The following is a 16,028-nucleotide window of genomic DNA, read 5'->3' as shown; positions in this document are numbered from 1 at the left end:
TGTTATCTTACCCACAGCAGTTTCAAAGTTTGCTATGAGGACAGAAAAGCTCCGTCCCCTCAGGTAACTAATGGTGGGGCCACGTCTGGCTGGCTCACCTCCGCAACATCAGCTTTGGGTTCTTGGCCACGTACTGCTCCACAAGGTCATTCAGCAGTGTTTTGAGGATGTCAGTGAAGTATTCCAACTTCCCATGCAGTGACACAGTAAGCAACGATGCCACATAGGCCCGGTCTCTTGGGGAGAAAGTGCGCTGGATTTCCAGAGTGTGGATGAACTGGTGGGAGGAGAGACAAACCACTGTGTGAATCCACTGAAAACAAGGCAGCCACAACTACTGGCTCTTGAAAGCAGTGGTGCTGCACAGGAGACTGCACAGGAATGAACTTTACTGAGCACTGCCTGCTTCCTGCCACCAGTTGACAGCAATACAACCCCGATCCCACAGCATGCTGCAGGCAGAGAGAGGCACATTACCTTGGTGAGGAAGAGTTTGCTGTTGAGCAGGTTGGAGAGCTGGACCAAGCCCTGCTCCACAGTCTGCCGACGGCACTCAGGGATGTCCAGGTCCCTTTGCAGTGGTGACTCACGGTGGCCCGGAAAGAAAATGCGCTCTGCATAGGACTTGTAGTCCAGGAAGGGGATGCCTGTGCCCACAAGGTCACTCGTGAGGTCCATCATCTCAGTCATCAGGTCTGGGGGAAAGGAAATGCCTGTGATTTTAACCCCATTATCATACAAATGACAGTACAGAACATGTAGTGAGTCTAGGCAGGAATTAGAGCCAGCATAATGAGAGTGCTGGGAAGATGAAGGATGTTTCCTATCGGAAGAGTCACGCTAGGGTCCCATTACTAGAACATCTATCAATAGACTAGGCACTGGGAGAACTGCATTAGGAACCAGTAAGTGAATTTGGTGGTTATTCCCTTTTATAGATAGGGGCGGGTTTGCTGTTTTATAAAGAGGAAGCCACAGTTTGGCACTGATCTTGTGGTCATAGGCATTAACTATATACAAAGTACTAGAAAGTTCCTGCACCTCCCTGCCTTCCCACATCAGTTGCAGACTACAATCTGAGCTGCCTGCACAGTTCTAGAGCTGTAGATGCCCCACACAAGGGCTCACAGCTGAAAGCAGCTGAAGTTCAAGGTTTGCAGACTCAGGATATGTATGGGGTGTAATTTAACCTGCTCTACACACAGACTGGACCAGCTGCCCTTCAGATCCCTCCAAGTGTGCTGTCCTGACCTTTAGCTCCTCATCTGAGTCTGGAGGATGAACTGGAGAATCATAGGGGTCTTTACAGATCACTGTGCTCTGAATTAAAAAGAAACATTAAATAAGACATTTGGCCACGCTTCAGTGCACTGGCATAGGATGAAAGCTATAGCCTGTCCTGAGTTACCCAAACAAATATGCAGCAATGAAAAAGCAGTAGGGCTCAGTGCGATTCTTCAAACTTCCCCGAATCTGCAGAAACATAGGAGCTCTGTGACTGACCTGTGAATTCCTTTTTGCATCTGTCCCGAACACTTGTTTCTAGATTTTCCAGCTGGATTTGAACTTTCTTGTAATCCCTCAGAGCCTGTTTACTCTTCCTCCTGTAATAAGCAGCAGAATTGTTCCCAGTGATTTTAGCCCAGGATTGTCCTTTACCGGCTGTTGTGTTGCTGCCAAGGACACCAGGGCAACTGGAGCTCCCATACAATGCCACAGCCTCTCACCTGTATATGAAGACAATGACCAGAACAATCAGTGCCACAAAGGATGCGCCAACACCCAGACCAATCTGTGCCTCCAGCGGGAAGGTGAGCTGGCTTTCTGTGTCATACTGCACTCTGCCCAGGAGGAAGTTCAGGTTTCCCATCTGCACCTGTAAAGAAAGCATACACTGTGATATAAGCTCAGTGCAGCACTGAAAAGCAAAGAAATGGCTTCTCCATCATGATTACAGGTGGTATAAAGCTCTCCTGTAGGGCAACGTCCCACAGCACAACTTCTGAATGCAGCTGCTCCATTTGTTTTCAGGCAGCGTTTGGCACTTACAGGTAGAGTTAAGAACAAGAACAGCTCCTTGCCACTAGGGCTTCTGCCTTTCTTCTCCCTGTCCCTCTGCTTCTAGCACCACATCTCGCTTGTGCATCTACTAAAAACACGCTTTCTTGCTGATTCCCTACCGTGAACTCTGGGAGCAGATCAGTGCCCTCCCGCTTTGTGCGATGCCGTGGAGCTGGCTGCTCAGAGGGAGGCTCACAGTAGAGATGGTTCCTTGTTAATGTCTTCACCACACAGATTCCTTCCCCAATCATGGCCATAACTTCATCCTTAGAAATGGCCAGATCTAGATTCTCCCCCTGGAACAGAAATAGAACAGAACATCAGATGGGACTAAAAACCATCTCCATTATCCATATTTCCAGAGACAATGAAGGAGACCAGCACTGCAAGATGAGAGGAGCCCTGTCTTTTTACTCCTAGGATGACACGAAAAGGTTGGCAGCTTTGGCAGGTGCAGGCTTTTTTTTCATACTAGTATCTCAAACATGAATAGTGTTACTTTTACACTGAGACTAAAAATAAGAGTATGGAACTTTCTATGAGCCCTATGAATCCATATGGGCTCAAGAGAATTTTTTTGGTGCAGTCCTTTTCCCCTCTTATTATGTGCCCTTTCTCAGGGGCTGAAATAGATGTGCTGTTACAGGCTGCAAGCCTGTCAAATGCCTTAGAACACTGGGTGCTGCATGACACCAATTTAAAACAGTCTAAGGTTAGCAAGAATTCTGTACAGCGTATGTTATTTCTTGCATTACCTCCACAGAAATGACACTTCCAGGCTTGTGACGATAGGGCTTGGCAGGATCTTCAGCATTCAGCGGCTTGAGGATGGGGTTGACTTCGTAAGAGAAGGGCATGGGATGCAATGAGTTGAAATCAAAGCTCAGATTATCCAGAATAAATTCCAGTTTGATGCGGACACTCCGCAGTAGCAGGTTAATGGCTGGAGTTTTGCACAGGATCAGGTAGGAGGAGTTAACAAGACATGGTTCTTCAAACTAAAAGCAAAGACAAAAACGTCAGTGGGGAAACACCAGCACTTCTCCTGCAGCTCTGCAATACTTCCCAGCCCTGAGCAATCTGGGGCCAGTCTGTGCTCCTTTTATCTGGAGCAATGCCAGAGAAACTGCTAATTGTAGAGAGAAAAACACAAGATCTGAGGAATTCCCTGTGTTCCTCTGAGGACAGTCTTCTGAGCACTGGTTTTGCTGCAAGTACCGAATTCTCAACAGTGGAAATTAGCTCTGACATTTGCCCAGCAGTAAATTCTGGAGAAGTATCAGCTTTAGATCAAAGACCTCCAACACAAGGCAGACTTACTTAACCTGAACGTTTCTGTGAAAGAAGTGTTCTGTGTTGGGTTACATACATTTTAAACATGTGGTGAAAGTATTAGAGTCATTTTTTTTTCCCCCCTTCCCCAGTAGGAATTCAGAGTCACAAAAAATACTGGAGAAACAGCTTTTGCTAGTGCATGTCCACATCTGTGCAATAAAACCTGAAAGGGATTTAGTATGGAAAAAAAGCATCCTTCATGGTTTGAGAAGCTTTCATGTACATGTAAGAATATGAAAAGCATCGTCCTCGCCACGTATCTTGGAATGCCAGATGAAATGTCAGATGATATGTCAGATAATTATACCTCAGCAAGGCTTCCAAGTTTACGTACAGGAAGCCCTCTATTGTCTGCACTATGAATACAAATGTTTGTACTTTGGCTACCAAATATTCTCAATTCTGCAAATTCTGCTGCAAGATCTGCTGTCTTCATCAGATCAGTATCTCCACAGTTACACATCTCAAGACAGGCAGCTGGAGAGCAGAAAAATATTGAACATCCCTAAGCAAAAGTAGATCCAACTCATGTCATTGTTTGTGAAAGCACTTAACCTGGCAGACATTGCTTTCATTTGGCCAAGACTTAGTTGGTAGGACACAAGCAGATGAGAGCAACGGGTCCAGATGCCCCAGTGACAGAAAGTCCACCTCTGCAACACACCAGTTCTCACACACCCACAGCCCCACTGAGCCCTTTGCCACATCACCTGCTGGATGCTGCACAGAGCATCTTCGGGGCACTCCGTGTCTGGGATGATTCTGCGCCATCTCCCCAGCCCTCGGCGCCGGCGTTCAGATGGAGAAACTGTGACTCGAATCTTTGGGCTCTGTACAACATCCAAGTTGTATCCATGAACTCTGAGTACTCTCCCCCCACTGGAAGAGAAAAGCACCTATTATTCGCTAGCTCTGTCTTGCTCATGCTCCCACCCTTCTGCTTATGTCCATTCCTACAAGCCTGGCTTTACTCCAGAGTACAACACAACAAACAGATGCCAGCAGTGCTGTAGTACCTGCCTACCACAGCACAGAGCCCTGGAAAGGTGCAAGCACTGTCTCTGTACCTGAGAAAGCTTTTGGGTGGCTCTGCAAAAGTGATATTGGGATCTAGAGTGTATCTGAAGAGGGATCCTTCCAGCCTCCGTTCCTGGTCTCCGTATTTGATAGTGACTGGGAGTTCTGTGGACACATTGCTGGGACTTGTCTGGCATGCCAACTGATCCTCTGTCATCTCAGAGAGGCTTGGAGAGAGAAAAAAGAGAATAAGGGATTCATACAGCCACTGAAGTGACAGGTTTTATAACACAATGCCTTACTCCTTGCCGATAGCCTGTGAACCTCTTCCCCCATTTTCCTAAGTTTAATGATGAAAGGTTCTAAGTCTAATGCTGACAACCCTGCAGGGCTCTAGGGCAGACTTTGGGCAGCACACAGCCAGCACATTGGGAGGCTCTGATCTTACATGTGGCAAGGGAGGTCTCCGAGCAGGACACTGATCTCATTAGGATGTCCAGTTAGCAGCTTTGAGCCCAGCAGTGTAAGGCAGGTTCCTCCTGCTTTGGGGCCCTGAGTTGGAACAATGGATTTCAGCACTGGGTTCTGGAAGGAAAAAGAAAAAAAAAGAGAACTTGAGTGCTTGAGTAACAAGGACCTCACAAAATAAGGCAAGGAAAGAAAGCAACAGGGATCTCCAGGACTCTGAAAATACAAGTTGTAGATTCCTAATCGCAGCAGTCCTCAGTTAAGATCCTGCAGCTCCTCTTACTGTGGAGTGGTAGCAGCAGAGGGAGGGGACCAACCACACCAGCAAGAAACGTGAGCTAGGAACTTATTTTTCCACCAAATACAAAAGGCAGATGGGTGCTGCAAATAGCAAAGCCATAAGCCTCACACACAAACCCTAGGATCAACAAAGGGTTCAAAGGGATTGTTCAGATCACTAACTGGATTAAGAACTCAAGTTAGGAAATGTGAGGTAGTAAATAAATTGTCTGTTTGTCTAGTAGATGAGGAGATTACCAGCAGGGAGTCCTAAGACTCTGTGTTAAGACCTGTGCAGTTAAACATGTTGTTAGGTCACCTGGGAAGGAGAAAGGAAATTTGATAAAATTATTCACAGCAACAAAAACTCAGTCCACTGACATGGTGCACAAACATTCAGGGGGGCCTGGCAACAGACTGGGACAAGTAGTTCACTATTAATAAATGACAAGTGAGATAGATTAAATGAGAAGGAGCTGGGAGACAACAACAGTAAAGCAGCCCAGGTGTGAGCTTTGAAATAGCTAATGCCCATTCAGGAGTGCCTATGACAATTCTATTGCCTGCAAAGCACAGATCTCAATAAAAACACATCAAGCATTATGAATTCCTGTGAAATGGGTTGAATATAATAAGGGAATCTTTATGACACAGTACAAATTGCTGTTGCACTCATATCTTCAATACAGAATGCAGCCCCATCACCCTGCCTAAAGATGGTCATCAGGGAACCAAAGAACAACAACAAATATAATCCAACACACAAGACATATGGCCAAAATGTAATAGCCCAAGACTTTTCAGGCATTTCTTTCCTCCTTCAAGGAAAATGGAGATATGCAACTAGTCACATACAATTCATAGTTGTACAGCAAGGTAGAAAAGTGAGTATTGTATCTTACTTAAATATTTCATAGTTACTGGGTTTAAGATATCAACAACTTATCAGAAAAGTGTTTAAAAATAAAGGAAACTTCTCCATGCAATGCACAGTAATTCCAGACTCACTGCCACCAGCTGCTGAAGGTCAGAAGTAAAGACTGTTAAAGCAGTGTTCAAGTTCTTAGTTTTCAAATTAAGAGAAAGTCACAAGTCCTAATAAGGACTTAAACAAAAATCTCCAAATCAGAAAGACACCTCGGTACAATCCACCACAGCTGTTCTTATAATCTTAGCAATAGGGAAAAAAAACACCCCACACAACACAAGCAGCAGATAAATAAGAAGAAAACACACCAACATCAAGTTTCTGATGGTGTCTTATGCTCCTGTACAGCAGAAGTACTGAAAGAACAGAGGGGTATTAAAGAAGGGATAGCTGTATTACCTGGTAGGTGAAAATGTGCTCAGAGACTCCACGTCCTCCTCCAGGCACTTCCACCACAATGTGCCCAAATCTCTCTGTCCAGCTCCCACCAGTGATGCACACGATGCTGCAGGACAATCCAGCAATAGTGTCACAGCATGGAAACGATGAGCTGTACCCATTGTGCCATGTTCTAAAACCACCTAGCAGCCTCAGCTCCCTTCTCTTGCAGTCTTATCACGTGTTCAGAACACACAACTGAACATGGAAAAACTCCTTTACGAGCTGTTTAGGTGCGGCAGAAAAAAGCAGGTAGCCATTCAAATGAGCCACTCTGTCTGACAGCAGGACAGAAAGGATGAAGCTCACTGTAGCAGTTGCACAAAGAGGCCAAGAACTCCACTACAGTCCAGAGCTGATCCAAACAGTGACTTCCAGAGTGACTTTAGGCTAGCAGAGGTCAATCCACACAGTAGCACTGTGCCTGATGCAGAACAAAAAAGTCAAGACAAGAGGTCCAGTTGGCACTGCTCTTCAGCCAGCAGCCTCTAGAACCTGCCAGCTCCCTTGATATGCACCCCCTCATTCTTTCCAGTCCCTCCACTGTAATTTGGCATGGGAGAAGGTGAAAAATCAGGTCATACTTCAAATACAGTAGCAAGAAGTCCCGTGTTAGGGCACTGATTTACTAATAAAAAAACCTCAGTCCTGCAGCAGACTGTTGCCAGCTTCCTTACACAGTAATTTTGTTGGCGCCTTGCTCAGGAGTTCCACATACACAGCTATATGCCCCCAACCAAAAAGGCTCGGGAATTTTACACTAGGCACTGCAGGGAGCCAGTTTCAAGCCAACCTCCTGTGATGCCAGGTGCCAGAACAAAGGCAGTGCTACCCCAGGAAGATTATACTCTAATTCCAGGATGAAAACAGAAAGCAGATGGATTCAGACAAACAAAGAGCACAGACAAGACAACACTGCTCAACACAGCAGGGCACTTCCCAGCAGGAACTTACCTGGCTCCCTGGGGGAAGGGTGCTACAGATACCATGGGATGGAAAAATGGGCTTGTGATAGCTCTGATGAGAGGTTACTCACAATTGCTCTGTTCTTGTCTCCTCATTTCCTGCTGGCTGCTTGGCTCCTTTCCCTCCCTTGTCCAAGGCTCCCACTTACCTGCCCTGAAAATATTCTTTTCTCCTTCTCCCTGTTTCCTAGTTGCCACAGTCTCTCAAACCTGACTATATTTTCCTGTCATACAGCCCTTCCCTGACCAGGCACACCAGTTACTCAGTTACCTTTATTACTAACATAAGCTGGATTCAGCACAACATCTCTTGCCCCTTGTCAGCCTCCTCCTAGCCACTACTTTCACAGGCTCTGTGTAACTGCTAGGCACTGCTAACCAGAAGTGTGGCACAGTGCCCAGCAAGACTCCGCTGTCAGTCCCAAGCTAAGGGGATCTTTTCACTGCATTTGTTTTTGGGAGGTTGATGTCTAGCCAGCAAGTGAAAAATAACAGTCTAAGGATATGCTCACTCAAGCAGAGGCAACAAGTTGTGCTGTAGCTCCAATCACGCATTCTCATCCTTGCCATGTGTTAATACGAAATTTCCCTAGCAGTGACACTTACAAAAGCCACGTCCTTTGCTTTATTGAAATAAAGCTGTGACTGGGAACACACGCATGAAACTGCGTGGCTCTGAGCCTGTGACTCCCTGAGCATGCTAGCCCACAGGCCCCACACCAGCAGTGTGTTCGGTGCATGGCAGCACTGTTTGGTCATTGCCTTGTACACAAACTTATCGCTCCAAGGTCACTGCCTAGGGAGAAACTAATCAGAAGGCAACTGTACTCAGAGGCACTCCCTAGAGAATGGGCAAGGCTCGATACTTGCTACAGAAAAGGCAACAAAATCTCAGCTTGGTGTCAGCAGCCAAGGGAAAAGCCAACACCTGTCTCTGGGAGGAGGTTTGCAGATACTCTACCTGCTAGAGATCTCATACTCTTGAGCATCTACGGCACAGGGAATTCCTGCAACAGTGACAGTTTCTGCAATGTCTTGATGTTTCTGCCCGAGGTTTGAGCCAGTGATGGTGATTCTAGTGCCACCTTCCACTGGTCCAGACAGGGGGTACACCTGCAAAGACATCCGCGCACGTGTAAATGTCACATTATCTCAGACCTCCTCAGTCTGGCACCTGATCTACAGCACAGAGCCCTTCATGACTGCCCCGATACCAACTGCCTGGTCCAGTCACTGCTATGGATTCACTTTGGTAACCAGGACTAGTAGCAGGCTGCATCCTCAGAAGAGAGATCATGAAGAATATCATGGTCAGAGCCTTCTTTCCTATTCCTCACCATTGCCAGCATTCCCCAGAGGGTATTAATCCACTGTGGACTTCTATAGGCAAGGACTACTCTGCTTGACCTCAACAACATGCTGACCACTCTGTAGAGCATCTCTTCTGAAGAATGGGAATGCACAAGCTGGTACGTGTTACTTGTATTGAAGCAGCAAGCACCATTACCCCCTCAGCATCAGTAAGACAATGAATCACATGCTGCACAAACTTCAAAGCTCTGTCCCTGAGCAGCATCCAAGATGAACTACGACAAGATGCAGCACATGGACGTTGTGTGCCACTGGAGGGAGGACAAGCTGACAAGCAAAGGGACACATGGCTACAGACACCTGTCATGTGGCAGTTAGCAAGAAACACTTAAAATAAACAAACAAAAATAATTAATCCCAGTAACCTGTCACACCTTTCACATCCTCACTGTGCCACTATCATTAGGGTTTGCCCTCCTTTACCCCAGGCTCAGTTGGGCCAATCTGTTTCAGAGTCTGGCTCAGAACAGTTGGAGGATCCAGTCTGCAGATCCTTTCCCAGCTTTTAAATGGTTATGTTTCTTTTGGTATATCAGTTTCAGCTCACATGAGATACAAATACATAATTCCCCAGTGTTCTCTATCAGTACAACAAAAGTTCAGCACAAGTCTAGCATCCTCACATCACCAAGGAATTACAGTGGAATAGGATTAATGTACTCTTCAATGTGCCAACATACTATTGAACTACACTGTTTGCACTCTGAGTTCACAGACCTCTGGTTTCAACTAGAGAATCCCATATACTAGTGAGTAGATGGTTACTCACAGAGTGAATGAGAGGTGCTGGGCACAGGTCTTCTATCTCTTCCTTGCAGGAGCCCCTGAAGATACAGCTGGGCTTGTCACCACCACACCACACACAGTTGTACTTTGAGTCGGCTGTTTGGCAGCGGCTGCAGTCACTGTGTCCCACAGAGCAGTTGTAGAAAGTCACTGGAAGAGAAACATTCAGAAGCGTGTGAAAACAGCCCCTAAGGCATAGAATAACCCAGCAATTTGGTGTCCTACATAGCACCCCTCCACCTCCCTGCTCTGTGAAAACTGATGGAAATAAGGCTGTATGTTTTCTTCAGTTGCCCTGTGATAGGATTACTACACATGCAAGATATCTATGGATCTACATATATAAAAAAGCTGAGGATTTCTTGAATTCCCCTTCCATTCCTTTTGCTGTCCCTTTGAGAAGTGTTGAATTCTTACCGTGAAGATCTGCAGCACTGTCCACCCGAAGGTGCTGCCGCCTCTGCACAAACACCACAGCATTGAATTCGAGTTGAGGTGCTGTGTAGCTGTACTGCGAAGACAGAAAGCATCAAGGTAAAGCACAAACACACTAGCTGAACAGGCTGGAAAAACAAAAAAAATTAACATTCATCATGCACAGCCTAAATGGAGCTTCTATGAATGTAGTCAAAGGAGCATTAGCTCAGGTGATGGCAGCATGGGCTTGTCCTTACTGGCTCACTCAGTCACCACTTAGTTCTAAAAAGAGAAACAGACATTGGAAGAACACTGCAAACAAGCGTGTGCTCATGGCAATGCTTGTCTAACTTCCTAACTGCATTCCTAAATGTCTGATTTCTAATTACAAGCCACCTGCTCAGAAAATTGTTCAAGCTGGCATTTCTGCAATTTCAGGATGTAGGATTATAATTGGTCTGTGCTCAAAAGCTGATGTTATTCCTTTTCTTTTGACTATGCGAGGTTGCAAGCTAAGAACACCACCTCTGCCCATAAACCTTGCCCTACATAAAATCCACTCAAAAGAACCACTGCCACAGAAGTCACGATCTGCAAACTGTGCTAAGCAGCAATTCAAGCTAAAGCAGAAGTGGCAGGTTGCAATGAGCAGCAGTTCTGAGACAGCACCATTGTGTGCCACGTCAAACACAGCAACAGATCTTGTGGCTCAGACCACACAATCCTTCTGCAGCCTGAAATGCCAGTGCCACCAGGAAGCAGCACCCCAGACAAGATCTGTGTGGTGTTAAACACTCTACAAATATTTTAGCAAAATGTGTTTTTTTCCTCAGAAACCTCACCTCCCAGCCAGTTAGATAAACAAGGTGAATAAAATTAGTACCAGTATGAACCATGAAATGCCACCACAAATCTCAGGCACTCACCTGGTTCAGCTGGCAGGTGATGTAACACAGGGACTGGTTTGCTTCATCCCCTTCCACATAAGCATCCATCATCATCATCTTCCCCTCCAAATTCAGGACACACTCATAGTCCCACTGCTGGTCCTGGAAACAAGGGTAGAGCACACAGATTAGTGCATCTTGGACATACTAAGTGTATTCTTACACTCTCCTGTAAGCCTTTCCTCAAATTGCTTATGCATGTCTTGTCAAAAAAAGGAGGATATGTATCTGTAACTAACTCAGCTCCCCTGAGTGGTGAAGTCGAGTTTAACATACAAACTAACAATTAGTCTGTGGGCTGTGTTCTGAAGTAGTTGTTTGTAAAGGGTTGCCAAAGCAGTATTCCATCTTAAGAAGCAAACTTTTTTTTTTTTTTTTTTTTAATCAGAGGCACACCCTGGCAATGAAGCTTTCCAGGGCCGGTTTTCCCCACCATGGAAGCTTCAGGTACAACAGGAATAGTCACATCAGCATTACCAGTCCAGAAAGGAAGGAGAACAGATGATCTGTGTTTTGTTCACGGAGAAGAAACAACTAGCAGAGATCCAGCAGAAAGTTACTCCAAGAACTGCCATCTGCACTGCAGCACAGGTGCAACTTAATGCAAATACTTTCAGATCCCCAGCAGGTTGGTGCACACCTGTGGTCTCCCTTTTCCTGCATGCTCTCCTACCCAGGAAGAAATCCAGGGACACAATTGCTTATTCACAGAAGTCAGGTACTCCTCTAGCTGTTTTTTGCTAGGACACAGGAAAAACCTCAGCACAGACACAACTTTCTTAGACAATTATTTTTAGCAGTCCAGTGGATTGGCTGTCCAAACAGTGCTCTGCACTAATATGGTTTCTTAATGCTAATGTGAAATAGCAGCTAAGTACCCGATAAAGGTGGAAGTTCTTTCCAAGCAGGGTTATCTTCCTTGCCACATTGACTGGAAACAGTGAAGATCCCTGGATTCCTTGCACACAGGGACATGCACCAGGACCCCAACTAAGCTCTTCATTCTGAAAATAAACACAGCATCTTTAGGGAAAGAGATTTCCACATCTCTCAGACAGGAAATCAAAGAAACAATAGGCCAACAGAGAAGCAAAGCCCTGTCTGGACAAAGAAACATCTGTGGGAGTTACAAGAAAGTGATGCACAAGCCTGAAGTAGTGAATAGCAGAAAGCTGTGAATACTCTGGACATCACAGCAGCTGCCACCTTCAGATCAGCAGCGTTTCTACAAGACCTGGGAATTTCAGATTGCTACTTCTCATCCCACACATCACAGTGGTTGCCTACTTTCTCAGAGAGCACAACTTCTTCTACATGCTGAAACATTAGATCAGCAAATCACATCAAAATTTCAAATAAGTACAGCCTAAAACTGCAGATTCTGAAGTTCAGCAGCTTACCTCCCAAAATCCAGGGGCATCATACTGATAGTCAAGGTCAGGGTGGAGGATCCTGGGTAAGTCAGGGACATCCCTCTCTGAAGAATCACCATCACCCGATAAAAGAGTAGAAGCAGAGAAGGGAGATGTGTCGTTTTCAGCCTGCAGCAAATCCATCCAATCCTCTGTGTCCTGGAGCTCTGTGTCTTCCCCCAGCAGCGAGTCTTGGGGAGCTGATGGTGGGGGCTCTGATGCAGGTATTTCAGTTCCCAGCATGGCAGGAGAATCATTAGAGGCAGAAGGGTCCTCTGGCATCTGGCCAGGGGTTTGGAGAGATGGGATGGCAGACGTCAGGGCCTCCGTGGTAGGAAAAGAACTCAGAGGCCATCTGAAACTGCTGACATGAGGGGAAGGTGTCGCTGCTGGCGAAGACGTGAACAGAGGAGTAGCTGCTACAGTGGTAGGTGGCTCAGTGTGCCATGGCTCCTGGGCAGTGGATGGCCCTATGGTTGGCAAGGCTGCGCGATCCACGTTTTTGCCTGGGCTGGTGAGAATAGATGCAGCAGGAGAAGCTGTGCCTGGCAGAGTGACAGCAGGTTTGTCTGCTGGTGGTGGCAGGGGGTGTTCTGTGATGGCCTGGAGTGATGCTGCTTCAGCTGAAAGTGTTGAGTATGGGTTGCTGATGATTTCTGTAGACTCAGTCATTGAATTGGAGAATGAAGCAGAGAACGTGATGTCGTTGGGCTCTGTGGGGGGCACAGTGCTTGATACTGCATGCACAGGGGGAGTGATGGGTTTTATGGCCACTGTTGGGGCTATGGTAGAGGACTTAGTGAGGGGAGCTGCTGAAGAAGGGAACACACTTGAAGTTGGGATCTGGGCCTAAAGAAAAACAACATGGCAGGGTAAGAGAAAAGAAGTAACACAGAATAAAACCCAAGGACAAAACCACTCCATATTGTCCCCATAGCTATGTTCACAAGAGGATGCTTCACCACTGAAGGACTGACAGGCAACGCACCCTTTCATTGTAGATAATGGTTCCTTCTTCACAGGCTGCTTTGTGGGTGCAGAGGTGCTGCTGGACGCACCAGTTGCATCCCCAGGGACTGCTCACACACTTCTGGCACCTGGAACAGTGATAGAAAAGTAGTTCCTATGCTGATCCAGAACAGGACAGCCACCCTCCCTAGAACTACAGACAAGAAAAAGCAGGTGCTCACGGTGCTGATTTCCATAGCAGGGCCACTGCAGCACAATCATAGAAAGAGAAGTCCACAGAAGCAATGAAGATGTCATGGAAACGCACTACAAGCTTTATGGTGACATGATCTGAAAGTGAAAATAAAAATTTCTTAGCAATGGTGCCACTCAGACTGCCACTGTTAAAAGACACAGCATGCTCTACGGAAGACACTTATCAAACCTGGAGACAGATTCCCTTCCATGCTGCTAGCATCTCCATCACTAGATTATCCTACGGACACTAAAAACAAGTTGGGCAAGTTCATCGGGGTAGTTTATGACAGCTCTTGCCAACCCAGGGGAAGGAAGATGACTGAAGATCGCTCCATCTAGATTTGCTGTAATTCCACTGACACCTCTGTATTATGGGAAGAGGTGACATTCCAGACTCAAAGATGATTGTCTTCATTCGTGACCCAAAGGAAAACCCAACCCGTAGAACCAACATGTGCTTCACATGCAGCTATTACCTCCAGATCTTTCTCTGTATGTCCAGACAGAGAGGTGAGTCAGTGAAGGAGTTCACAAGACCTGTAAACTCACCTGCAGTGACCAAAGACTTATCTGTTTCAAACCTATGTCTCATGTTAACTACAAGCTTCAGGACAGCCAGGTTCTCTTTGGGAAAAGAATTATCATTGCTTTATAATAGACCAAATAACTGCAGGAATGGTCATAGCTAACTATATCTGATAGCATGAACCTGAAGGAGATGTTTTGCATATGGCAGTTCTAAGAATGCCAATTAACCTCATTTCAAACAAATGCCCTCAATCTTAGAACTGAGCATTAGATTTCTAACGAGTGGAAACATTGCATGCTCTGCCAAACTCCAGGAGCTGCCATTTGTCCAAGATAATTTGTTACAAAAATAAGTAACAAGAAGGTCCCCAACCTTCCTCTAAGAGAGTTCAGTCTTATTTTTGCATGCAAAAATCTATTCATTTGCAAAAGTCTGAAAGGCAACAAAGTAGCTTATCTGCCTGACAGAGGATTCCTCAGGCTTTAACTGGATTCCTAACAGGGTGACAAGAGAGACGTGATGCTAGCAAAACAGGCGATGAGGTGTCATGAAAAACCAGCATTAAGAAAAAATATGGTATCACATGCTGCTGAAGGCAGGAGTCACTGCAGTGCTGCCAGCTCCTATATCTGTTACGAAGGTGACTGCATCTGGCAGTGCTGGAAGGGCCAACACCTCTCGGATTTCAGGACTATGATGCTGTATTTATAAATATTCTTTTCTCCAAAAAGCCAATCATTTCCCATGGCTGCCAATGGTGCTGTTCAACAGCAGAGAAGACAAGGTTGAGCACTTGCAAATTAAGAGATCTTGCTACCTACATGTAACTCGTCAGCAGTGACAGATGAGCTGTATGCAACCTCTAAAGTAAAGCTGAAAAAAGGAAAATATTTTAGCAAGCTGGGAAAAGCTTTTTAAGTAAGAATAGGAAAATACCAGTGTATGAGGCTCTAATGACATCTCATTTAGAAAACTGTATAGTTCTGATTACCAACTTTAAATTACTCTTAGCAGAGTATAAAAATAGCACAAAGAAGGGCTACAAATACAGCGAAGGAGAGAGAAAACCTAAGTAACAACAAATATGAAGAGAAGATTGGCACAGTTAACACAGCAAAACCCTTCTAAGAGCACTTGGCCATAGTTCATTGACTGGAAGAACTCCTACAGAAGCAGAAGGACAACACAGATAAGATTCCTGGATGGTTCTTGTCTGATAAGCTCAGGTTAGAAAATAGAGGCAGGTTGCTTCAGAGAAGCAAGATGAAAATAACACAGGTAAAACACTTGTTGAAATAAAAGCAAGATTAGCTTACAAAGGAGTTGCTAAAAGTATCTGAAGTGTAGTATAGTGAAAACTAGACTGTGGATTTACCTTTATGACCTCTACAGTTTAAATTCAGGTCAATGTTTGCTATCTAAATGGCAAAACCAATCCTGTTCACTTTGCCTGCTGTAATAGGGCACGAAGCCTCCCTCTCTGTGCCTGACAGAAAAGGGTGCCTGGTTGGCTTATTCCAAGCAGCATGAAAGCCAGCAGACAAATACCAAAAATCAAGGTGTCTGAACAGCAGAGCTAGCTTGGTTCTGCTGTCATGTTATAACCATGGAGACTGTTTCAGACCTATCAGACAGCTGTGTGCATACATGGCAAAATCTCTACAGCTATTTAGGTGGTTTGTGTGGACTCCTTCCCAGCCAGCACCTGCCGTGTTTACTTCAGCTGAACAAGTTCTCTGAAGAGAGAAACTCATCAGAACTCACACCAACAGGATGGGCAACATCCAATACACAGGCTATAGCCAGAGAACCTTCCAGGTGCTTTGGAGTGGCCAATTAGCAATAGTTAGTCAGTTGTTTACAGTAATA

The 16,028-nt window shown here is 45.6% G+C and overlaps 1 protein-coding gene across 11 annotated transcripts in view; it reads right to left on the bottom strand.

The window, feature by feature from the left end:
• PLXNB1 (plexin B1) overlaps positions 1–16,028 on the bottom strand; it is a 67,541-nt gene that overhangs the window by 9,765 nt on the left and 41,748 nt on the right. For all 11 annotated transcript variants that reach the window (XM_090148269.1, XM_090148271.1, XM_031607150.2 and 8 more), the window contains 18 exons: positions 13,615–13,723; positions 13,413–13,521; positions 12,413–13,273; positions 11,891–12,016; positions 10,992–11,114; positions 10,066–10,159; positions 9,632–9,798; positions 8,453–8,604; positions 6,488–6,593; positions 4,862–4,998; positions 4,464–4,640; positions 4,107–4,275; positions 2,817–3,059; positions 2,181–2,357; positions 1,728–1,876; positions 1,504–1,604; positions 478–695; positions 99–277 (listed from right to left, as the gene is read on the bottom strand). In XM_090148269.1, the coding sequence (XP_090004395.1) occupies positions 99–277; positions 478–695; positions 1,504–1,604; positions 1,728–1,876; positions 2,181–2,357; positions 2,817–3,059; positions 4,107–4,275; positions 4,464–4,640; positions 4,862–4,998; positions 6,488–6,593; positions 8,453–8,604; positions 9,632–9,798; positions 10,066–10,159; positions 10,992–11,114; positions 11,891–12,016; positions 12,413–13,273; positions 13,413–13,521; positions 13,615–13,723 (3,397 nt within the window). The remainder of the gene's footprint in view (positions 1–98; positions 278–477; positions 696–1,503; positions 1,605–1,727; positions 1,877–2,180; positions 2,358–2,816; positions 3,060–4,106; positions 4,276–4,463; positions 4,641–4,861; positions 4,999–6,487; positions 6,594–8,452; positions 8,605–9,631; positions 9,799–10,065; positions 10,160–10,991; positions 11,115–11,890; positions 12,017–12,412; positions 13,274–13,412; positions 13,522–13,614; positions 13,724–16,028) is intronic.

This window comes from Phasianus colchicus, chromosome 11 (assembly GCF_987193195.1).
Source record: "Phasianus colchicus chromosome 11, bPhaCol1.hap1.1, whole genome shotgun sequence".
NCBI lineage: Eukaryota > Metazoa > Chordata > Aves > Galliformes > Phasianidae > Phasianus > Phasianus colchicus.
The sequence above is the reverse complement of the archived record's forward strand: the minus strand, read 5'-3'. Positions and strand labels throughout refer to the sequence as shown.